This window comes from Phyllobates terribilis, unplaced genomic scaffold (assembly GCF_046119375.1).
Source record: "Phyllobates terribilis strain yellow unplaced genomic scaffold, ASM4611937v1 Scaffold_10__3_contigs__length_209671492, whole genome shotgun sequence".
Taxonomy (NCBI): Eukaryota; Metazoa; Chordata; class Amphibia; order Anura; family Dendrobatidae; genus Phyllobates; species Phyllobates terribilis.
In genome coordinates this window covers 1,350,005-1,374,999 of record NW_027362770.1, presented here as the reverse complement: position 1 = coordinate 1,374,999, position 24,995 = coordinate 1,350,005, and the positions used below count along the sequence as shown (strand labels likewise).

General features: G+C 51.2%; 2 protein-coding genes across 4 annotated transcripts in view; one reads left to right on the top strand and one right to left on the bottom strand.

The window, feature by feature from the left end:
• LOC141164112 (mitochondrial fission regulator 2-like) overlaps nucleotides 1–6,342 on the bottom strand; it is a 57,387-nt gene extending 51,045 nt beyond the window's left edge. The window contains exons 1-2 of the mRNA XM_073649263.1: nucleotides 6,222–6,342; nucleotides 5,972–6,058 (exon numbers count right to left, since the gene is read on the bottom strand). The gene's annotated coding sequence lies outside the window, so the exon portion shown is untranslated. The remainder of the gene's footprint in view (nucleotides 1–5,971; nucleotides 6,059–6,221) is intronic.
• Nucleotides 6,343–6,374: 32 nt separating this feature from the next.
• Nucleotides 6,375–24,995, top strand: part of LOC141164110 (armadillo repeat-containing protein 1-like) — a 31,591-nt gene continuing 12,970 nt past the window's right edge. For 2 of the 3 annotated variants that reach the window (XM_073649261.1, XM_073649262.1), the window contains exons 1-4: nucleotides 6,375–6,489; nucleotides 11,632–11,723; nucleotides 12,847–13,024; nucleotides 13,221–13,364. In XM_073649261.1, the coding sequence (XP_073505362.1) occupies nucleotides 11,692–11,723; nucleotides 12,847–13,024; nucleotides 13,221–13,268 (258 nt within the window). In that variant the 5' untranslated portion in view covers nucleotides 6,375–6,489; nucleotides 11,632–11,691 and the 3' untranslated portion in view covers nucleotides 13,269–13,364. The remainder of the gene's footprint in view (nucleotides 6,490–11,631; nucleotides 11,724–12,846; nucleotides 13,025–13,220; nucleotides 13,365–24,995) is intronic. The other variant, XR_012250830.1, reaches the window with a different exon arrangement.

Sequence of the window (24,995 nt, the reverse complement as noted above, 5' to 3'; positions counted from 1 at the left end):
AGGGTGTGGTCTTGACCAGTCTAGACAGACCGCACCTGGCAGGCAACATGAAGGGAAGTGCACCAGGAGTCCCTGCCAGCGGCCTGCTACGACCTGAGGCACCCCTCACCCTGGAGGAGGTAGTTTGCCGGGAGGATTCGGAGTTCCTCTATGCCGGGATGGAGGACCTGACCGGGAGAATGGAGAGGGCCCAGCAAGATGCCATCGCCAGCTGGAAAAAGGAGATAGTAGAGAGGATGGCGAACCGGCAGCAGCCAGCGCTGCAAAGCACAGGCAGCGCCCCAGCCTTGGCGGATCCGGACCAGCACCAGGAGGCAGAGTGCAGCGCAAGAGCGGCCGCGGGAGCAGGTAAGAGGAGCCTCCCTGTCCCGGGCGCTAGAGGCGCTGACCTGCTCCTGGCCCTCTGGTGGAACCGTCGACCCCGGGCGCTACTGACGCAGACCCGCTCCTGACACCCCAGCAAGGCCCTCCGCCCCCGGGCGCGGAAGACGCGGACCCGTTCCGGGCCCTCCTTCCAGGTCATCTGTCCCCGGGCGCGCACGCCCTAGACGTCCTCTGGGGCTCGGGACCGTCACCTCCGGGCACCAGCAACACCGGCCCGCTCCTGGGCCCCTTACGGGAACCGCTTACCCAGACACCCGAGTGGGTGTACGGACGCCGACCCTGGGATTGGACCGCAGAGGTGGAAGACCAGCGGCTCCCACTATTACCAGCTCCCCCACCCCCCGCCGTCTCCCAAAGTGAGGAGGATCAATTTGACTGGGATAACCCTGGGGAAGACCTCATGGGGTTTCCCCGAGAAACAAAAGCAGAGGCTGCCCGCAGAAGAGAGGACTGCAAGAGGGAAGTGGAGCAGCTCGAGAAGGAGTGCCACATCCGGCGGGTGCGTTAGGAGAGACTGGAGGCCCGGAACATGGAGGAGAAGGCCAGGGCCCGCAAGGACAGGAAGTCAGCATAAGGTCCCCGTGCCGAAGGGACCGTAGTGAAGTTCAACCAGCATGGAGGATGGGGTTTCATCCGGGATCCACAGGCCAAGACGGACCTTTTCGTGAATCAGAGGGACGTGGAGTCCCACCTTAAAGAAGGACATCCGGATCGGAACTTGTACCCGGATGATTACGTCACCTACACCAGGCATAGATGTGAGAGGAACTGGTATGCCCTGAATGTCTACAGGGTGGGGAAAGTGAGCAGTTCCTCATCCTACAGCGCTGATGACCTGGCTGGGCCAGCCTATAGTGGACAAGAGCTTCCCAGGAGGGAACACCACTACTGAGCACAGTAGCTGGAACTTGAACAGTATATAGTTACCCGTAGGGGTATGGCAGAGACACTGCAAGTTTGAGATGTGAGTGTGTTTATCCAGTTACCTGGAAAGGGTACAAAAACTGTCAGGTTATGGACGGTGAATAACCGAAGAACTTTCCAGTGTAAATAGTTGCACTTATTAAAGTGCCCCCTATTGGTTTTATGTAAAAAGACCATCGAACAAAAACCCGTTTGGCGTGGCCGAAGACGTGGTCCAACACCTGGATCATCTATGCCCTGCAGCCACGCCCAGGGCCTACGTTGAGGGTTTTCGGGCGGGTCCCTCATGTTCACTGAATAGCACCTTACTAAAGAAAATGGACACCCGGTTACAGATCGTGCTGTAACTTGTTGAAGAATGTTATTAAAAGTGTTTTATAATGTTTTGACAACCAGTAACGTTCAAGAAATGTGCCTCCCATAAAGGGAAGAAATGTTATATTCATAATCTTCTATGTGAATGTGACTCGCCCCCAGGGCCGTGGGGTACTCGGCAGCCGGGCCTTATGGCTGCTCTTGGGGGATATCACGGTGGCTGGCCCGGTCCGTGGCCCAGGGCGGTCACTCAAAAGGGGGATATTTATAGGGGATATGTCGTGCCGCCACCTGTGGTGTCTGGTGAGGATCACCAGCGCTGCGACAGTCCTCTGAGGCAGGTGTTAGGGCAGCTTGAGATGGAACGGCTCCCCACAGGTGGAGCAGGCCTCAGGGCAGTGTAGAATAAATGCAGGTGCGCTGGGTGTTGTAGTGCAGGGAGGGAAACGGCGCTGGTGAAAGGAAGGGACGGAGGCAATTCGGTGCAGTCATCCAAGATTTACTCACAGTTCTTAGACAGTCCACAGGTGAACTGTACTGGTGCAAGCCTCCCGCGTCGCTCTGCGTTCACCGGGCAGGGGTTCAGTCCTTCCTCAGGCAGCTTGGGTGTACCTGGCAGAACCCCACTTTCTTATGTACCTTTCTAGACCGACTTCGCGTTGGGTCTTTCTCCCTCCTGCCATGCGCTTGCCACTGTGAATCCTGTTCGGGTGCTGCGAGGTCCCCCCTGTCCGTCGGAGTTGCACAGACCTGCTTGACCTTACTTTGGATTGAAGTGAGGGTTTGGCTTGTGGCTATAGAAGCCAGAAGCCTCCGGTTTTTCCAGCCGAGGCTTGAAGCTGCACGACTGGGCCAGGGGCCGGTCCCCTTCTTGCGACCTAGATCCTCCTGACGCTTGGCAGGTTCGGGGTGTACGGGTGCCGCCTGCATTCGCCGTACCCCCTAGGATCCCTTCTATAGAACGGAGCTTACTCCCTGCTCCCCTCCTGGGCCTCAGTCCTAGGCCCTTTGTGGTGGAGCAGAGCTCCTAAAGAGACTCTGCTCCCGGACTGTTCCTACTCAACCACACACTGTTCTTCAACTCCCCAATGCTAAAATGTCTACCTTTTATATATCTACTGTATAAGTGCTCCCATGAACTACCTCCTCCACCCACACCCACTACTGGTTCGCCCTAACTTTGGGTTCCCCCCACCCCAGCCAGGGTCAGGGCTCAGCAGAAAACTACATTGCGTCTTGCCCCTCCTGCTGGCCTGGGGTAGTGTAGTGTTGGATGTAGGTGTTGGGGTTCCGTGCAATACTCCCTCCTTACCTGATAGAAAGGGAGACACCACACCTCTGGGTGAGGTGCAGTACCTCTGTGGCGACCGAACCCTCAGGGGCGCCACAAATGCATTCCAAAATTTTGCATGTCTTTAAAAATACCCTGTTTTTTACTCTGTTCCAGCCCGCGGACGTGCTGTGTTTTACCAGGGGGGTATGTGGCGCCCCTGAGGGTTCGGTCGCCACAGAGGTGCTGCATCTCACCCAGAGGTGTGGTGTCTCACTCTCAGGTAAGGAAGAAGTACGGCTCGGGACCCTAACACCTGCATCCAACACTACACTACTCCAGTACAGAGGGCAGGGCGAGATTGCTCCTACTGGAGAGCACAGTCCCTGGTCCCAGGCTGGAGTGGGGGGGGGGACCACAGTAAGGGGGAACCATGTAGTGGGTGTGGGTGGAGGAAGCAGTTCAGGGGAGCACTGGAGAGATGATATAAGAACAGGAGCCATCTTGTGAAGTGAGGTTCAGTCAGAGGAGGAGAAGTTGAAGGAGCAGAGGCTCTGTAGGAGCTCTGCTCAGGAGGAGGGCCTGGTGAGAGGCCCAGGACTGAAAGGAAAGGAGAGAGGAGCAGGAGAAAGGCTCCAGGAATAAGGAAAGGACGCCAGGGGTACGGGCAGTGCTGGAGGCCACCCGTACGCCCGAATCTATCAGGCGGTGGAGGGGTCAGGCCGTACAAAGGGAACCGATCCCTCAACTAGCAGAGGACTCTATGCCTAACTAGAAACTGGAGGCTACAGTATTTTATGTCCTGTAGCCACAAGTCCACACCAGTCTCACCGAGAAGGTAGCCATATAGGACCCAGGGAATGGAACAGATGTCACCCGCCAAGGCCCGCTGGTTCCGGATTGGGGGCACTAGGTGTGAGGTGCAGGGAGAAGGCCAGAGAGAGAGAGAACACACAGAAGGGGGTTCTGTTAAGTACTCTGAAGTTACCTGGGGGTGGTCTGAACCCCTCCCTGAGTAAGCGCAGCACGTCGAGGGAAGTTACACTGGTACCTGTAACCTGAACTGCAACAACCGAGAGTAAAGACCCTGAGGACTGCACTACACTACCTCTGTGTTTATTACTGCACCATCAACCCCTGCACTACAACGCCCAGCATCACCTACAACAACATCTACACTGCCCTGGAGCTAAGCTCTACCTGTGGAGAGCCACACCATCCCTGCTTCAGTAACATCAGCTCTAGAGGACCTGCTGCACAGCGGTGGCTCCCTTTAGCTGCGTACCACAGGTGGCGTCACAAACTTTATAGAGTCACTATAAATCCCCTATCAATAACCCCTTTTATTGACCGACCCGGGTCACGGACCGGGTCACCGCCACTGTGACATCCCCCAGCATCTACCGGCCCGGCACTGGGTGCCCCACGGCCCAGGGAGCGCGTCACACACTCTTGGCATTCTCTTGATGAGCTTCAAGAGGTAGTCACCAGAAATGATTTTCACTTCACAGGTGTGCCCTGTCAGGTTTAATAACTGGGATTTCTTGCCTTATAAATGGGGTTGGGACCATCAGTTGTGTTGTGCAGAAGTCTGGTGGATACACAGCTGATAGTCCTACTGAATAGACTGTTAGCTGCTTTTTTCTTGCCATAATATAAATTCTAAGTAAAGAAAAACCAGTGGCCATCATTAGTTTAAGAAATGAAGGTCAGTCAGTGTGAAAAATTGGGAAAACATTGAAAGTGTCCCCAAGTGCAGTTGCAAAAACTATCAAGCGCTACAAAGAAACTGGCTCACACGATGACCGCCCCAGGAAAGGAAGACCAAGAGTCACCTCTGCTTCTGAGGATAAGTTTATCCGAGTCACCAGCCTCAGAAATCGCAGGTTAACAGCAGCTCAGATTAGAGACTAGGTCAATGCCACACATAGTTCTAGCAGCAGACACATCTCTTCAACAACTGTTAAGAGTAGACTTTGTGCATCAGGCCTTCATCGGAATATAGCTGCTAGGAAACCACTGCTAAGGACAGGCAACAAGCAGAAGAGACTTGTTTGGGCTAAAGAACACAAGCAATGGACATTAGACCAGTGGAAATCTGTGCTTTGGTCTGATGAGTCCAAATTTGAGATCTTTGGTACCAACCACTGTGTCTTTGTGCGACGCAGAAAAGGTGAATGGTTGTACTCTACATGCCTGGTTCCCACCGTGAAGCATGGAGGAGGAGGTGTGATGGTGTGGGGATGTTTTGCTTTTGACACTGTTGGGAATTTATTCAAAATTGAAGGCATACTGAACCAGCATGGCTACCACAGCATCTTGCAGCGGCATGCTATTCAATCCGGTTTGCGTTTAGTTGGACCATCATTTATTTTTCAACAGGACAATGACCCCAAACACACCTCCAGGCTGTGTAAGGGCTATTTGACCAAGAGGGAGAGTGATGGGGTGCTACACCAGATGACCTGGCCTCCACAGTCACCAGACCTGAACCCAATCGAGATGGTTTGGGGTGAGCTGGACCACAGAATGAAGGCAAAAGGGCTAACAAGTTCTAAGCATCTCTGGGAACTCTTTCAAGATTGTTGGAAGATCATTTCCGGTGACTACCTCTTGAAGCTCATCAAGAGAATGCCAAGAGTGTACAAAGCAGTCATCAAAGCAAAAGATGGCTACTTTAAAGAACCTAGAATATAAGACATATTTTCAGTTGTTTCACACTTTTTTGTTAAGTATATAATTCCACATGTGTTAATTCATAGTTTTGATGCCTTCAGTGTAAATGTACAATTTTCATAGTCAAGAAAATACAGAAAAATCTTTAAATGAGAAGGTGTGTCCAAACTTTTGGTCTGTACTGTATGTCCTGAGTATACTCAGCTATGAATCCCCCATGCCCCCCTGTCCTGCTGGAGAGGTCACTTCTCCTTTTCTGCCATTGGTGCGTGGTCGCTACGGGTAGCGATATGAAGGAACATGGGGGTGTCAGTGAGCAATCACTGGTACCATATATAAAGTACAACATAAGGCTGGAGCCCCTATACATGTGCGCCAGTCCCAGGCCCGATCACCACTCACCTGCTCAGTGGGCACTCCCAGGTATTCCGACAGCTGGTGGATCAGCTCCAGCTGCAGAGGTGATGGCGGACACAGGATTCCTTCCTCCTGGAAAACAACAATGAAAGCTCACTGACCTGGCTGCAGCAATCTATGCCTGCTGGTGCTCTCTGGTATCAGTCACTTTACGTTCAAGCTATTGTTCTCTGTGATCAGCCACTTTAGGCCGGAAACAGGCCCCGGTATGTACGGAGCACAGGACGTCACTCACCGTGTCCGCCCGGGGGTAGTGTCAGCTCTCGGTGTCTCCGCGCAGCTCCGGGACAGGACGAGGAGAACGGACGAGACTCATTCAAACCCAGCGCTGTGAGATTACGTCCAGCTGTGTGAAGACCTGTGACAGATTCCAGAGCCAATCAGCTGCAGGTGTCGCTGTGGGCGGGGTTAGGTAACGGTCGCCGTGTGCTTGAGGCTGGAGAGGTTGTTGTGTGACCCCGGTGTACGTGCTGCGTCCAGGAGAGCTGAGTGGCCGGTGAGGTGTAAGTGGCCGTGTATACATGGGGGGTGGCCGGGTGCTAGAGGGCTCACCGCCGCGGTCTCTATGAGCTCCAGCCTCTGGCTCCATGGAAGTGTTCCTGCGTCACAGGGCCAGCATACTTTGCATCCTGTGTGCTCCTATGATGGCTCCTGACTGTGGAGCCGGACTCTGCAGCCTTTCTCACCTGTGATGGAAAAAGGGCAAAACTTTAATTTCTACACCAGCCAAAAGTCTACCACCTGGCCCCTCATGTATGTCTCCCATAGTCATGTGACGCGGGTAGTGGGTCAGCGCTGTGCACATACATATAAAAGTCAGAGCGCTGCGCCAGTCACAGCGATGCGTCAGTCAGAGCGCTGCGTCAGTCAGAGCGCTGCGTCAGTCAGAGCGCTGCGCCAGTCACAGCGATGCGTCAGTCAGAGCGCTGCGTCAGTCAGAGCGCTGCGTCAGTCAGAGCGCTGCGTCAGTCAGGGGGCTGCGTCAGTCAGAGCGCTGCACCAGTCAGAGCGCTGCATCAGTCAGAGCGCTGCGCCAGTCACAGCGATGCGTCAGTCAGAGCGCTGCGTCAGTCAGAGCGCTGCGTCAGTCAGGGGGCTGCATCAGTCAGAGCGCTGCATTAGTCACGGGGCTGCATCAGTCAGAGCGCTGCGTCAGTCAGAGCGCTGCGCCAGTCAGAGCGCTGCGTCAGTCAGGGGGCTGCGTCAGTCAGAGCACTGCGTCAGTCACAGCGATACGTGAGTCAGAGCGTTGCCCCAGTCAGAGCACTGCGTCAGTCAGAGCGCTGCACCAGTCAGAGCGCTGCGTCAGTCAGAGCGCTGCGTCATTCAGAGCGCTGCATCAGTCAGAGCGCTGCGTCAGTCAGAGCGCTGCATCAGTCAGGGGGCTGTGTCAGTCAGAGCGCTGTGTCAGTCAGGGGGCTGCATCAGTCAGAGTGCTGCATCAGTCAGGGGGCTGCGCCAGTCAGAACGCTGTGTCAGTCAGAGTGCTGCGTCAGTCAGGGGGCTGCGTCAGTCACAGCGATACGTCAGTCAGAGCGTTGCCCCAGTCAGAGCACTGCGTCAGTCAGAGCGCTGCGCCAGTCAGAGCGCTGCGTCAGTCAGAGCGCTGCATCAGTCAGAGCGCTGCGTCAGTCAGAGCGCTGCATCAGTCAGAGCGCTGCATCAGTCAGGGGGCTGTGTCAGTCAGGAGGCTGCGTCAGTCAGGGGGCTGCGTCAGTCACAGCGATGCGTCAGTCAGAGCGCTGCATCAGTCAGAGCGCTGCGTCAGTCAGAGCGCTGCATCAGTCAGAGCGCTGCATCAGTCAGGGGGCTGTGTCAGTCAGGGGGCTGTGTCAGTCAGGGGGCTGCATCAGTCAGGGGGCTGGGTCAGTCAGAGCGCTGTGTAAGTCAGAGCGCTGCATCAGTCAGGGGGCTGCGTCAGTCACAGCGATGTGTCAGTCAGAGCGCTGCATCAGTCAGAGCGCTGCGTCAGTCAGAGCGCTGCATCAGTCAGAGCGCTGCATCAGTCAGGGGGCTGTGTCAGTCAGGGGGCTGTGTCAGTCAGGGGGCTGCATCAGTCAGGGGGCTGCATCAGTCAGAGCGCTGTGTAAGTCAGAGCGCTGCATCAGTCAGGGGGCTGCATCAGTCAGAGCGCTGCGCCAGTCAGAGCGCTGCGTCAGTCAGAGATTTAACCTGGGGCAGGTGTGGACATTACAGGAGACTTGCAAAATACACACACACACACACACACACACACACACACACACAGCCCCTCTGCAAAATATATACACACACACTGCTCCTGTGTAAAATACATACACACACAGGGCCGGCTCCAGGTTTTTGAGTCTCAGTGGGCCCCTTTAATACATACAATGATTCATGATGCACAGATACCGCAGAGAAATATAGGTTTACATTCTGGTTTATATTCTGCAGAGGGGCTGTGTCTGTGTCTGTGTGTGTGTCTGTGTGTGTGTGTGTGTACACTACCGTTCAAAAGTTTGCGGTCACCCAGACAATTTTGTGTTTTCCATGAAAAATCATACTTTTATTTATCAAATGAGTTGCCAAATGAATAGAAAATATAGTCCAGACATTGACAAGGTTAGAAATAATGATTTTTATTTGAAAGAATAATTTTCTCCTTCAAACTTTGCTTTTGTCAAAGAATGCTCCCTTTTGCCGCAATTACAGCATTGCAGACCTTTGGCATTCTAGCTGTTAATTTGCTGAGGTAATCTTGAGAAATTTCCCCCCATGCTTCCTGAAGCCCCTCCCACAAGTTGGATTGGCTTGATGGGCACTTTTTGCGTACCATACGGTCAAGCTGCTCCCACAACAGATAAATGGGTTTGAGATCTGGTGACTGCGCTGGCCACTCCATTACAGATAGAATACCAGCTGCCTGCTTCTTCCCTAAATAGTTCATGCATAATTTGCAGGTGTGCTTTGGGTCATTGTCCTGTTGTAGGATGAAATTGGCTCCAATCAAGCGCTGTCCACAGGGTATGGCATGGCGTTGCAAAATGGAGTGATAACCTTCCTTACTCAAAATCCCATTTACCTTGTCCAAATCTCCCACTTTACCAGCACCAAAGCAACTCCAGACCATCAGATTACCTCCACCATGCTTGACAGATGGCGTCAGGCACTCTTCCAGCATCTTTTCAGTTGTTCTGCATCTCACAAATGTTCTTCTGTGTGATCCAAACACCTCAAACTTTGATTCGTCTGTCCATAAAACTTTTTTACAATCTTCTTCTGTCCAATGTCTGTGTTCTTTTGCCCATATTAATCTTTTCCTTTTATTAGCCAGTCTCAAATATGGATTTTTCTTTGCCACTTTGCCCTGAAGGCCAGCATCCCGGAGTCTCCTCTTCGCTGTAGACGTTGACACTGGCGTTTTGCGTGTACTATTTAATGAAGCTGCCATTTGAGGAGCTTTGAGGCGTCAATTTCTCAAACTAGAGACTCTAATGTACTTGTCTTGTTGCTCAGTTGTGCAGCGGGGCCTCCCACTTCTCTTTCTACTCTGGTTAGAGCCTGTTTGTTCTCTCCTCTGAAGGGAGTAGTACACACCATTGTAGGAAATCTTCAGTTTCTTGGCAATTTCTCACATGGAATAGCCTTCATTTCTAAGAACAAGAATAGACTGTCGAGTTTCACATGAAAGTTCTCTTTTTCTGGCCATTTTGAGAGTTTCATAGAACAAACAAATGTAATGCTCCAGATTCTCAACTAGCTCAATGGAAGGTCAACTTTATAGCTTCTCAAATCAGCCAAACCATTTTCAGCTGGGCTAACATACTTGTGCAAGGGTTTTCTAGGGTTTTCTAAACATCCATTAGCCTTCTTACACAGTTAGCAAACACAATGTACCATTAAAACACTGGAGTGGTGGTTGTTAGAAATGGGCCTCTATTCACCTATGTAGATATTGCAATAAAAACAAGACTTTTGCAGCTAGAATAGTCATTTACCACATTAACAATGTAAAATAGCACAATTCATGGAAAAAGTAGTATGTACACCACAATTCTAATGTATATTTTAAATCACCATTACATATAATGTTATACTCAATACTACCATATTATGGACAATATAGGCTCCATCGTCAAATAGACATAGAGAGCACAGGGAAAAAAGACAAAGTTATAACAAATTTATTACAGATAATCAATTAGGCACACAACAGGAGTAAGTGCAGATAATATGTGAAGCTAAAAAATGACCCTCCCCACATAGCGACCCCCAAAATAGATCCAACATTACACATAATAAAATCATTGATTTTAAATATATATAGAAACAGAGGAACCATCACCATGGAGTAATAACAGCAGATAGCATCTCCATATACAGTACAGACCAAAAGTTTGGACACACCTTCTCATTTAAAGATTTTTCTGTATTTTCATGACTATGAAAATTGTACATTCACACTGAAGGCATCAAAACTATGAGTTAACACATGTGGAATTATATACTTAACAAAAAAGTGTGAAACAACTGAAAATATGTCTTATATTCTAGGTTCTTCAAAGCAGCCACCTTTTGCTTTGATGACTGCTTTGCACACTCTTGGCATTCTCTTGATGAGCTTCAAGAGGTAGTCACCGGAAATGGTTTTCACTTCACAGGCGTGCCCTGTCAGGTTTAATAAGTGGGATTTCTTGCCTTATAAATGGGGTTGGGACCATCAGTTGTGTTGTGCAGAAGTTAGGTGGATACACAGCTGATAGTCCTACTGAATAGACTGTCAGAATTTGTATTATGGCAAGAAAAAAGCAGCTAAGGAAAGAAAAACAAGTGGCCATCATTACTTTAAGAAATGAAGGTCAGTCAGCGTGAAAAATTGGGCAAACTTTGAAAGTGTCCCCAAGTGCAGTTGCAAAAACCATCAAGCGCTACAAAGAAACTGGCTCACATGAGGACCGCCCCAGGAAAGGAAGACGAAGAGTCACCTAAAACATATAATAAATTGGGTACAGTAGTTCAATGTAGTTTGTGGGGAATATTTTTCATAAGAATTTGGGAAAGTTATGAAATGTCCTATAAATGTCTGTCCTATTCCTGATCAAAGGGTCTAGACTTTTAGCTGAGATGAATCTGTGCTACAGTAAATTTATCACTTAAACATGAGCCATGTATAAGGGAGTGAGTCGGAGTCGTGGAGTTGGAGGTTTGGCTTACCGACTCCACAGCCCTGTGCATGATTGCTGCAAAGTATGTTTTCCTCTTGACCCTCCCTTGTTTCCGAGAAAATATAATTTTAAATGACGTCCAGGAACCATAAGGAGAGAGATGTGATTAGTCTGATGTGATAAGGGACTCCCTCAGTCATCTGGAGTGGGGCGGAAAGAAGCCAGCTGAGTACATCATCAAATTAGCTGGGTCTCTCCCAATAGTCTCCGCCTGGTTTTTCAAACCTACCTGTCTGCAATCGCACAGACAGGCTCTGATTCATCCTGCCCGTGGTTCGAGCAGCATGAATCGAATGACAGGCCCCCTTTACTATTGAAAAGCCTGCTCAGGATTCATTTGTGGTAACAAAGAATTGGCCATTCATTAGTTACATAAAATAGAACATAATTGGGGGAACACTATAACTTTCACCCTTGAAGCCAATTTTCTATATAACGGTATTACATCTTTTACAGGCAATTCACTAATTGTGTGAAAATCCTAATCACTGTAAAAGACCGAGGAGTGAGCTAGGTATGATGGTGAGCCTGGAGAACATTAAGAACAGGTAAACTCATTGCGTGTAATGCTGGGGCTGAGCTTGTGTACAGCTGTCGTGAAGTATTAGCTGGTAGTAGTGGTGTCCGTACAAAGTGAGTGTACATCCAGCAGAAATGCTGTCACTGTAATGCCCTGGATGTCTGGGCACATGGGCCTGTGTTTTTGGGTAGTCCTCACTGCATTGTATGCCTTGGCATATGTATCCTTGTTTGGACAACTCTCTCTGTAGCCAGTCTTTTGATGATCTTCATATTTTTCATACAAATTGTCATGAATTAAATGTAGTCCACCATTAGCTCTAGTGTGTGCACTAGACAAGCGGGTGTTGTGTATCTAGAACAATTTTCCATTTTGTAATATTTAAAGGGGTCTTCCATTTTCAGGAAAGTTGTCCTTACACGCAATTTATTGTAATAAAAACGAACTGTATTATGCATCCTCGAAGGATCCAGTGCTGAGTGCTGCTTCTCCGGGTGTCTGTCATTGTCTGCAGTGCCGTCATCACGTCGGCAGTGCTGAAGCCAATCAGTGACCTCAGCGGCTTTGTCCTTGTAGACAGCATGAGCCGCTGACCTCACTGATTTCCTGCAGCATTGTCGTCGTGATATCAGTGCTCCAAATAATAAAATAAGAGCCATGGTTCGACTCAGCAGTAAGTAAAGCACAGTTTCTTTGTTTCACAACAAATTGCACCTTGGGACACAACTTTCCTGAAAAAAACAGCCAGACAAATAATAATAAACTCTTTAATGTTTATTAAAGGGGTTGTCTCAAATTTGCAAGTTAATATTGCAAAGTGCTTGTAAAATCAGGGCAACTTTGCAATTTACTTATTTATTGTTATTGTCCACTTCTGCAGTGGCCGATTTCCTAGGCTGCACTGATGGCGGCTTTTCCAATGCGGAAAGTGTGTTTTTTGGGTGAGCTGCTCAGTCATGCCGCTGGAAAGAACCGTCAGTCTTCAGAAGAGCACTGCTCCCTAGGAAGCTAGGAGGCCGAGAGGTGGCGCACTCCTGAAGAAAGAGGATGATACAACCCCTTTAATCAGTACTTTTTATAGTGACCTTTTCCAGAACAAGAAGACAACAGAGCTCTCCTGTGATATATGGATAAATTCTATTTTTTTTCAGTGACATGAATAATCGTAGCAAAGTACTCGCCCATCAGATTCACGTGTCATTAGGTGTGCCAGGTCACTTGCTTACACCAGAAACCAAGAACAAGCAAAACAACCTACAGTTCTTCATTTCAAGTGCAAACAAAAGAGCCGAAACCATAACACTCCACATCCATGGACTTGATGATCTGGTAAGGGTCATCTGTTTGATATTGCCATACTGCACACAGAACTTATTATAGCTTCGATCCACTTTTTAAAAGGGCGTCCAAGATTTTTTTTTTTTAAAGAATGGCTTAAAATATCTCTCTATTCAGGTAAATATTAAGCTGCAAAATTCTGCCTAATTTATTTTGTTTAATTTTTTTTTTTTTTTTTTTTTTGTAGGAAGAAGTGACCACTATGGACTTTCAGGATAGGAAATACCTATGTTAAGAAACATTATTAAAGGTGAAAGGTGTCATCAGCTTTACATTTCAGACAGCAATCAGAAGGTGCACTGTGCGAGTGAAGCCAGACCTGGTCACAGAGGTAGGAAAAAATGAAAAAATATTTTAACTTGGGATTGCTGTTTTGTGGAGAAAAAAAATTACACTGCTGTCGCACCAATTTTCATAAAACAGAGTGTGGTGGGTTTTAGTGGGAGGGATTGATGTAAATTGTAGCGGAAATTTGAGTCAGTTCATAAATGTTGGAGTTTGTGTTGGCGCACCTGCAGCACAAGATGTGCCAAATTTATTATGAGGCATATACCATATTTTTCGGACTATAAGACGCACCCCAAATTTTGGGGTGGAATATAGAAAAAAATATATTTTTATAAGATGGGGGTCCGTTTTATAGTCTGAATAGGTACAGTATCTTATCTGGGGGGCAGTGGAGCGAAGGTCACAGGAGGCAGGGTCCTTCAGGAATCCGGTGCTCCAGCAGCGGGGAGTTGCGGTGGAGCTGGATTGCAGGGCCCTCTGTGTCGCCCCTGAGGGTTCAGTCGCCACAGAGTTACTGCGCCTCACCCAGAGGTGTGGTATCTCCTTCTCTCAGGTAAGGATGGAGTACTGCCCGGGACCCCAACACCTGCACTCAACACCACACTACTCCAGGCCGGCTGGAAGGGCCTTATGCACTTGTTTTGCTTCCCCGTCCCTGGCTGGAGAAGGGGGAACCAAAGAGAGGGGGAACCATGTAGTGGATGTGGGTGGAGGACGTAGTTCAGGGGAGCACTTTAGGAAGATATAAAAAGGGAAGCCATCTTAGAAACAGCGTTCAGTTCAGTCGGAGAGGAAGCAAGAAAGAGGAGGGGAGCAGAGTCTCTTCAGGAGCTCTGCTCCATAGTGGGGTCTAGTAAGGAAGGCCCAGGAGGGGAGCAGAGGAGTAAGGCTCCAGTAAGGAAAGGGATTCCAGGGGTATGGAAGGAGCAGGAGGCCACCCGTACACCCGAATCTGCCAGGTGTCAGAGGGATCAGGCCGCAAGAAGGGAACCGGTCCCTGGACTGGCCGAGTACTCCACGTCTCAGCCAGAAAACCGGAGGCTTCTGCACTTCCAAGGTGCAGTTGCCATACTCTCATCTAAGCCACCGAAAAGGGCACCAAGTAGGTCCGGGATCTCAGAGTACCCGTTCGGGACTTTGTTTGCGAGGCGCAGGGCAGGAGGGAGAAGACAAAGCGCGGGAAGTCGGTCAAGAAAGGAACATACAAAAATGAGGTCCCGTTAAGCGCTTCTCATATACTAGAGAGAGTGCTGAACCCCTGTCTGGCAAACGCAGTGCGACGCGGGAGGCTGACACCCGTACAGTGTACCTGAGGAACCTAAAAAGAACTGTGAGTAAACTCGGATGACTGCACTCCACTGCCTTTGTCAGTTATTTTCGCTGCGCCATCTCTCCTGCACTACAACCCCCAGCATTACCATCAACCCTGCACTGCCCTGCAGCAGAAGAGTTGGCTGGGGCCCGGTGGCTGGCTGGGGCCCGGTGGCTGGCTGGGGCCCGATCCATGTCTGGGGCCCGGTCCATAGCTAGGGGCCTGGCTGAGGCCCGGTCCATGGCTGGGGGCCTGGCTGAGACCCGGTCCATGGCTGGTGGCCTGGCTGAGGCCCGGGGCTTGGCGATCTGGCGTGGCTGCGCGCCACTGAGGCCTGCCTGGGGACCGGTGGTGGTGGCAGCGGCAGCAAAGGAGGAGGAGGTGAGATGCTGCGAGTTTCTGTCTGGGAGAAGGTGCGGGATGGACTGGATGCAGGCAGTGTCTAGCTGCGGGCTTGGGCAGGTGAGCGGCGCAGGTTTCCGGTGTGTGCGGCCATCTTCCTGAAGCTGCTATCTACATGAAAATGGCTGCCTGAGCTTCAAGTCAGCGCATGCGCCGGCTCGGGTGGCCATTTTCCTGCGGATCACAGCTTCAGGAAGATGACCGTGCACACTGGAAACCTGTGCCGCTCACAGGGCCCAAAGCCAGACACTTCCCGTATCAAGTCCAAACCGCGTCTGCCCCCAGCCAGACACCCGCAGCATCTCACCTCCTTTGCTGCCACCACCACCACCGGGTTCTTGAAGGAGGGAGGCCCCGCTATCTCGCTCCACCACCACCGCAGGTAAGCAGCGTTTGGAACATAAGTCGCACCCCCCATTTTCCTCCCAAATTTGGGGGGGAAAAGTGCGTCTTATGGTCTGAAAAATACGGTACATCTGAGTAAGCTTGATGCTTGTTAATCCAGTAAGCAAGCTTCTGTTTAAAGGGGTTCTCCTCCAAGAACGTAATAAAATGGCCCCGTCACATAATTTAAATGCAACCCTTTCTACTCGTCAGGACTGGCTGCACTCTGAAAAAAACACTGCTTCTGAGACCTGTGTGTCAACTGTCAGAAGCTGTATCGTACGCACACATACTTACATGATCTGAGGGGAAGCCTGTGACTGAAGAAGAAGAAAATCTTCTCTTCAGCTGACTGAGCACAGATGACTGAGACTGCATACGAATATCCTTTGTATTCAGTCAGCCAAGAAGATTTCTTTTTTCTTTCTATTCTCTTCTCTCGATTTCTTCGCTCTTCCTGACATGTGACTAGGACATGCTGTGTTTGAATTGTGATTGCGATTTTATTACATTCCTGGAGCACCCCTTTAACAACCTAGTCTATGAAACTTCACTCAACTTTTTTTTTTTTTTTCTCCTCGCCAAAATTGGAAAAAAAAAAAACCTGTCAAAACAGGATGCCTATCCTTTTGCTGTACCTTTTATTGTGAAAAGTAAATGATCCATCTGGAGCTTGCTCTTGTAGCCTTTATCATGTGTCCTGTTTCATCTGGTTTTAAAAGTAAATCTGACAAAAAGTACTTTTTAAAAGGGTGCAAGAAATGAACTGGATTTTCCTAGAAAGGGTTCACAGATAGAATAGTGTTAGTTACGGAAGCTGTCTTGTCCAGTGTTGCTATTAACCTGCAGCTATAGGGTTAATCTTCAAGTTAATATTGTTATGAAGGTTCCCTGCCATAGTGCTGAAAGTGCTTGCCTAGGAGAAAATGTAACTTTATTTCTCCCAGGAGCCTGGGACTTTCAGTCATGCAGGTGTATTAGTAGAAATGAGTCACTGCTCACAGCACTGAGCGGAGTGGCTGTGTCCAGGCCCTGGCACTGACTGACAACTAGCTTTGCACTGATGCATTGCTGAATACGGGCATATGCCATCTCTCTTAATGCTGTGAGTAGTGACTGTAATTGTTCCAGTAACGCCTGTGACGCGCCCCCTGGGCCGTGTGTGGAGGAATACCCGGAGCCGGGTCTCTGTGTGATGCTAGGGGTTGTAGTCTCCGTGGCGGAGACCCGGTCCCGTGGCTCAGGGTAGTCAAACCAGTGGCGGATCTGTTTACTTGGTTTTGTAATGTTTAAATATCCGACTACGCCACCCGTGGATTGCGGTCACTGAAAACCGCCGCTGCGGGGCAGACCGCTGAGGCTGATGTTGTGTGCGCAGCAGAGGGTAGTATAACTCCCCACGGGAGGAGTATAGCCTCAGGGCAGCGTGTGTAGATGGTGAGGGTTGTGGTACATGGGCGCAGCAGAAATGACTCCGTGCAGTGCAGTTCAGGGTCTTTACTGTTGGTAAGGAAGGAGGCCCTGCCGGGAGTACTGGCTAACATTAGAGGCCTGGTCAGTCTGTGAGCAAACAAGAGTCCCCCTGGCCAGGTGGAGGTGTAGGCCTTCCCATCTGACTGCACTCTTCCTGGCTACCCTGCTGTAGTCGTGTAGTAGCCCACGTCCCTGAGTGTACCGTGTGGTGCTCACCCGTAGGGCTGGTGACTTGGGTCTTTGGTGCCTTCCGCTCCTCGATGGCGGTGCCGGTCCCTTGCGCGTGACTTAGCCTCCGGGCTTTCTATGGCCAGAGGACCTGAAATCCCCTGCCAGGTGGTTTCTGCTGCTGGGTGTAGAATCCCCACAGCCTCGGACTCCGGTGTCCGGTTCTCTGCGTCTTCTGCCAGGACGAGCTCCGCGTCTCCAGTCCCTGGTCTTCAGCTACTGGCTCCTACAGAGCTCCTTGCTGCTGCTTTGTCCCTCTCTCTGGACTAGACTAGACTAACCCCGCCCTAGCTCCAGTTTATAAAGGGCAGGTTCCTTCCCTCCCTGGACTGGGGCAGGAGGTGTGGCATGCAATAATGCTCCTGACCAGGAAAACCCATGCTCGCTCTCAGACATGGTATTTCTACCACTGTGGCAACCAGACCCCTGGGGTGCCACATTCCCCCCTAGTAAATTTTAGTACTCCGAGACTAAACACATTTCTAACAACATATATAAGCAATAACACAACAACATATGTACAAGGAGTTCAGTTTTTATAGGTCACGGCGCTTCCGTAACCAGGTGTCCATGTCACCAAAGATGCATTTTGAGGGACCCGTCCCAAACCCTCCACGTAGGCCCTGGGGTGGCTACAGGGCATAGATGATCCGGCGTTGGACCACGTCTTCAGCCACCTCCACGGGTTTTTGTTCTGTGGTCTGGCATAAAGGGGGCACTTAACAGGTGCAACTATTTACAAGGTACAGATCCGGTTATTCATTGTCTATAACCTGTCAGTCCATAAACCCTGTCAGGTAACTAGAGAAACATAATTAGTATTCGGGTAACAAACATAAAACATTTTAACATTTGCAAAATACAGGTATTTATCATTTCTTTTTCTAGATTCTCCAGCAAGCGGGCCTCTGACCTCTAGTGCTCCTGGTTGACCTACGTAACACACTATCTGGTGGTGTTCTTTCTGGGTCCCCTATTTCCACCCCTTGTGTAGTGGGCTCGCTAGTGTCTGCACTACAGGTGTTTGGGGATGTTACGGGTAGGCTGGGCAGCTTTCTGCATACTCTTTGGCATACCACGGGCACGGCAGGCTCACTACTAGCAGAGGGTTGATTCTCCTGGGCTGCTGATATGGAATCTTCTGCCTCCGGGGCCGGTTGCTCTCCCAACACTACTTGCTCTTCTGTAGGCCCTTGAGGGGCTGGCTGGAGAAAGGTAAGGACGGGTACCACAATAGCGTTGTTAATCTGTGTCCAGAACCGGGGAAATTCTCCGAGTACTGTACTGACCATTTCTTCCCTTTCCTCTGCGGGTTGAGGGCTATCTTGGTCTTCATCAGTGCTTTGCAGCTGCTCGGGACACTTCTTCAGGTGGTCTCTGGAGACAGTGGCTGTGGTCTCTCCTCCATCCTTACTGGTAATGCACACTTTCGGATTTTCATGACTTGAGGGCAGTACTGTGTACAGGTCTTTCTCCCACTGGTCATCCAACTTATGGAGCCGCTTTTTCCTCTTCAAGACCTGCTCTCCAGGCACCAGGGGAGCAGCGGGAGGATGCTGGTTGTAAGTCCTCTCTTGCCTTTCTCTTGCTTGAGACAGACTTCTCTCAACACTCTCCTGCACTTTCCGGTACTGCTGCTGCCGTTCTGTATCCCAGTCTGCCTCTGGCGAGGTGTCCTCAGGTGTCAGGACTCCCATATCCAGGTCAATAGGCAGCTTACCAGGTCTTGCTCTCATTAGGTAAGCCGGGGTGCAGTTGGTGGAATTTACTGGGATGTGGTTATACAAGTCCACCAGATCAGGCAGTTTTTCAGGCCACAGACTGCATTCTTCCAGGGGCAACGTTTTCAGCAAGTCTATCACCACCTGGTTCATCTTCTCACACAATCCATTGGTTTGGGGGTAATGGGGCATTGTCCTTATCTTCTTGCAGCCATAGAGGTTGCAGAACTCCTGGAAGACCTCCGCTTCGAAGGCTGGACCTTGATCAGTCAACACTTGCTCCGGATACCCGTGTGGACGGCAGAAGTGCTGCTGGAAGGCTCTGGCTGCTGTTTGAGCTGTTAAGTCCTTGACAGGGACCACCACCAGGAACCGAGAGTAGTGGTCTACGATGGTGAGGGCGTAGACGTACCCGGACCTACTTGGAGCCAGCTTCACATGGACCAGGGCTACCAGTTCTAGTGGCTGCTTGGTAATGATGGACTGCAGGGGAGTCTTCTGGCTGGCATGGTCCTTTCTTCTCAGGTTGCACGGGCCGCAGTCTCTGCACCATCTATCTTGCCCCTCTCATGCCTACCCAGAAGAACCATTCACGCAACAGGAACTCCAACTTCTTCCATCCAAAGTGCCCTGCTCCGTCGTGGTATGCCTCCAGGACCATAGCCGCGTCTCGTCTCCGGACCACTACCTGCCAGGTCAGCTCATGTGTCCGGGAGTTGACAATCCTCCGGCACAGCTTCCCCTTGTAGAGAAACAGTTTACTCTTCTCCTTCCACAGCTGTTTGGTTTCTTCCGGAGCGTCTGGGTCAAGGCGGGCACCAGCCTGTGTCAGCATCTCTTTTACCAGGTGGACGGCTGGGTCACTGTCTTGCGTCTCCTCCCAGCTGTAGTGGGGTAAGGGATTGAACGTGGCAGAGTGCCTGTCCCTTACACGGTGGGAATACTGGGTAATCCCACGACGGTGGAACGCAGGGAGTTCAATCTCTTCCAGTTCTTCTGGATCTTCCACCCGTCTGGCAAGTTCAGCATCCTGGACAGGGCGTCTGCGTTCGCATTTGTGCGTCCCGCCCGGTATTTGATGGTGAACTCATAGTTGGGTAGGCGGGCCACCCATCTCTGCTCCAGGGCACCAAGTTTTGCAGTGTCCAGGTGTGTCAACGGGTTGTTGTCCATGTACACGGTGAACTTGGAAGAGGCAAGGTAATGTTTAAAGCGCTCTGTCACTGCCCATACCACCGCGAGGAACTCTAGCTTGAAGGAGCTGTAATTTTCAGGATTCCATTCTGCTGGCATAAGCAATTAGCCGTTCTCTGCCCTGTTGCATCTGGGATAGTACGGCTCCCAGCCCCACGTTACTGGCGTCTGTGTGGAGGATGAAAGGCTGGCCGTAATCAGGGTAAGCCAGGACCTCATCCTCCGTGAGGGCCATCTTCAGCTGGCGGAAAGACTCCTCTTCCTGCTTGTCCCACCTGAAGGGCGGCTTCTGATTCTTGGTCTTTGACTGACTCAACAGGAGATCTTGCATAGGGGCTGCCATCTTGGTGAACCCGGAGATGAATCTTTGGTAGTAGCCTACCAACCCGAGGAACTGCCGCACTTCCTTTATGCTGGAGGGTTTTGGCCAGTCCTTAATCACTGTGATCTTATCAGGGTCTGGAGCTACTACGTCAGCACTCACCACATGTCCCAGGTACTGTACCTTTGGTTTCAGTAGATGACACTTGGAGGGTTTCACCTTTAGGCCGTAGCCTGCCAGGGCGTCAAACACCTCTGCCAGGTGTTTCAGATGGTCCTCATATGTTTTGGAACACACGATGACATCGTCTAGGTAGAGCAGGACCGTCTCAAAATTCCTGTGCCCTAGGCAGCACTCCATCAGCCGCTGGAAGGCTCCTGGTGCACTGCAGAGCCCGAACGGCATACAGTTGAATTCGCTGAGACCCATCGGGGTGGTGAACGCGGTCTTCTCCTTGTCAGCCTCTGCTACAGGAGCCTGCCAGTACACGCTAGTAAGATCCAAAGTGGAGAAGAAGTTAGCAGACTTTAATGCAGCTAAAGATTCCTCTATCCTAGGTAACGGGTACGCATCTTTGTGTGTGATACGGTTGACCTTTCTGTAATCGACACACATTCTCATAGTGCCATCTTTCTTTTTCACAAGAACTAGTGGAGCTGCCCAGGGGCTACAGCTGTCCCTGATTAACCCAGCCTCCTTCATTTCTCGCAACATTCCCTTGGCATTCTGATAGTGTGCAGGGGGTACAGGTCGGTATCTTTCCTTTATGGGTGGATGGTCTCCCGTGGGGATGTGATGTTCTACCCCCTTTACTTGCCCAAAGTCTAGCGAGTGTTTGCTAAAGACCCTTTCGTACTCCTGCACCACCCGGTAGACTCCCTGTTTTTGGTGTGAGGGAGTGGAGTTGGTGCCCACATGCAGCTTCTGACACCAGTCCTCCATTTGTTTCTTGGAGCCGTTACCCTCCTCTGGTTGAGATGGAGGCAAAGGTTCCACGGCCATTTTGGTTAACAGTGAACAATTTGGCTAGTGTGGCATACCGGGGCAAGTATACTTCTCTTTCCCCAATGTTTAGGATGCGGACGGGTACCCCCCCATGGGGTACATCGACCACCCCCCGTGCTGTCAAAATGGTGGGCCTACTGTCTGAGTAGACAGGTTCTACCATGGCTTGGTAGTCCCTTTCTCTTAACCCGATTTCAGTCCGGCACCAGATCACCATCTCACTCTTTGGGGGCATGGCGATAGGGAACGGGTCGCTCATCCTAACACTACCAATCTCACCACCAGACAGTTCTACCTGTTGCCTTTTCATCAGGGCTCTGATCTCTTTTTGTAAGACACGCTGCTGGCTGGAGCTGGCGTTCATCGCAACCTGCTGTAATATGACAGTTATCTCTACAAGACAATTTTCAATAACATTAGTACCCAAGGTTATCTTAGGGTGGCTTTCACGACGGTCAATGTCCACAATAATCAGTCCTTGCGCTGGCAGTCCAACTTTACCAATTTTTATGGTCACCTCCTTGAATCCCACCTACGGTACGGGCTGACCATTGCTGGCAATGATGCTCAAATCGTCATCTGGGTAGCGGGTAATATCCGAGTCATTCCAGTACCGCTTAAAGAGCACATAGGGGATGGTGGTTACTTGTGACCCGGTGTCCAGTAGTGCACTCATAGGGATGCCATCCAGCACCACGGGTAAAACCGGTCGTCCCCCTACGTACTTATCACGCCAGCTCGATGGGCCTGAAGATCTTATGCCTGGGGGTCGGCCCTCTGCCCCATGTTGGGCCCGTTTAAATGACAGTACCTTGCCATATGTCCTGGTTGGTTGCAGCGGCGGCAGATGGGTTGTCCGTCCTGGTCGTAGCGGTTGCTTGGCCTTCCTCTGGATGATGGGATCCTCCTCCATCGACTCCAAGGGACATCCTCCAGACTGGAAGCCGGCTGGATCTTTCCTGGGGAAGACACCTGTAAAGACTGCACAGTTCTGGTTAGCGCGGCAACGCTTTTGGTCAGTTCTTGGACCTGATGGTGCAGATCTGCAGCCGGGGTTTTGTCCAAAGCCTGTGCATCAGCTCCCACAGGCTCTGCAGACAAGGGCGCCGCCTCCTGGTGGTAGGTGATAGCAGGGCGCCTGTGGGTTACAGAGCCACCTGGTGCCGGTTCTCGGAGCACCCAGATGGCCCTGTCTTTAAACTGCGCAAAGTCTAAATCAGGGTTCTGGAGGGAAATAACACGCAACTGGGTTCGGTGGGCGCTGGACAGTAGACCCTCAATGAACTGTTCAGTCAACAGCTTATCCTCATTCTGCACACTGTCAGGGTCTGCCTGCTTAATGGCTCTCAGGGCCTCCTGCAAATTGAAAGCATAGTCCCGTATACTGTCTTGTGCCCGTTGCTTGCATCCATAAAATTTTAACTTGATCTCTGCTGAGGTGCGGGTATCAAAAGTGTCCTTTAGACGGGCCAGTATTTCCTTTACAGTCCCCTTTCCCCTGGCTGACCAGGACTTTACTTCTCTTTGGGCTGCCCCGATTAACTGACCTGTCAGGATGCTCACTTTTTGTTCCTCGGACAGGGGGTATACTTTGAATAGGCTATACAGTCTTTCTTTAAAGTCACTCAGGGTATGCGACTCCCCTGAGTACTGGGGTAACCATGCCGCTCCTGGGATATACGGCATCGTGAAAGGCATCACTGCGGCAGCAGCCGCGCTGGCGGTGGGAGCTCCCTCCATTCCTGGTGTCTTCCTCCCCCCTAGTTAACCGTGGCCTACCTTTCGTTGCTTTTTCTCTGTAGGCCGCGGCTCCGCAGTCGATCGTCGGGGGTCGAGGACTTTGCGTCGCGCGCTGGTGATGTCGGCGTCCGCGGGGCTCCTTCCAGGACCTTGCACAGCGTCAGTGCGTAAGGTGGGGCTTCAGCTCTCGCGCGCTTTTGGTGTCCACGCCCCACTTCTTCCAGCGCGGCGTCCCGGAAATGGCGCCCAATGGCGGGAAAATGGCTGCGGATGGTGGGAAAATGGTTGCGGATGGCGGGAAACTTCACCACGGTAAGTATCACAGTCTTTCTTCAGGCACGCAGTACCCGGTGGTTGCGGGCACAAAATCCTGCTGACTACGCCAAAGTTGACGCGCCCCCTGGGCCGTGTGTGGGGGAATACCCGGAGCCGGATCTCTGTGTGATGCTAGGGGTTGTAGTCTCCGTGGCGGCGACCCGGTCCCGTGGCTCAGGGTGGTCAAACCAGTGGCGGATCTGTTAACTTGGTTTTGTAATGTTTAAATGTCCGACTACGCCACCCATGGATTGCGGTCACTGAAAACCGCCGCTGCGGGGCAGACAGCTGAGGCTGATGTTGTGTGCGCAGCAAAGGGTAGTATAACTCCCCACGGGAGGAGTATAGCCTCAGGGCAGCGTGTGTAGATGGTGAGGGTTGTGGTACATGGGCGCAGCAGAAATGACTCAGAGTCCGTGCAGTGCAGTTCAGGGTCTTTACTGTTGGTAAGGAAGAAGGCCCTGCCGGGAGTACTGGCTAACATTAGAGGCCTGGTCACTCTGTGAGCGAACAAGAGTCCCCCTGGCCAGGTGGAGGTGTAGGCCTTCCCATCTGACTGCACTCTTCCTGGCTACCCTGCTGTAGTCGTGTAGTAGCCCACGTCCCTGAGTGTACCGTGTGGTGCTCACCCGTATGGCTGGTGACTTGGGGCCTTTGTTGACTTCCGCTCCTCGATGGCGGTGCCTGTCCCTTGCGTGTGACTTAGCGTCTGGCCTTTCTATGGCCAGAGGACCTGAAATCCCCTGCCAGGTGGTTTCTGCTGCTGGGTGTAGAATCCCCACAGCCTCGGACTCCGGTGTCCGGTTCTCTGCGTCTTCTGCCAGGACGAGCTCCGCGGCTCCAGTCCCTGGTCTTCAGCTCCTGGCTCCTACAGAGCTCCTTGCTGCTGCTCTGTCCCTCTCTCTGGACTAGACTAGACTAACCCCGCCCCAGCTCCAGTTTATAAAGGGCAGGTTCCTCCCCTCCCTGGACTGGGGCAGGAGGTGTGGCATGCAATAATGTTCCTGACCAGGAAAACCCATGCTCGCTCTCAGACAAGGTATTTTTACCACTGCGGCAACCAGACCCCTGGGGTGCCACACCTGCATGACTGAAAGTCGCCAGTATCGGGGAGAAATAAAGTTCATATTCTCCTGGGAGACTCGCCGCCGCTGGGCACCTGCTAACCTGCAGGTTAATAGCATTATTCGACCTGACAGACAAAGAAAACCTGATCTTCCAATAGGTTTTTTTTTTTCTATCTAGATCTATTTTTTATTAAATAAACACTCCTAGAAATATGTATTAATAACTATGTAGAGAAAGAAAGTGGGGTTTAGGGGTGCTGGTGGATATAGTCAGTATTACTTGCAGCAAGAAGTGAGGGGCACCATATACCCCATAGGTAATGGATCATTGGTCCTCCCTGCTCTCCGTCTTCAACTTCGGTCACGTGACCAACTAAGACCTGACGCTACACAGGTCCTTATACACAGACGCCACTCTACTTCCGGACGCTGCACGCTGATGCCGGAGTCTCCGGCCTGGACTCCGACATCCACCAGCTCCTGCCTTGCTCTGCCAGCAGTACACCTCTGC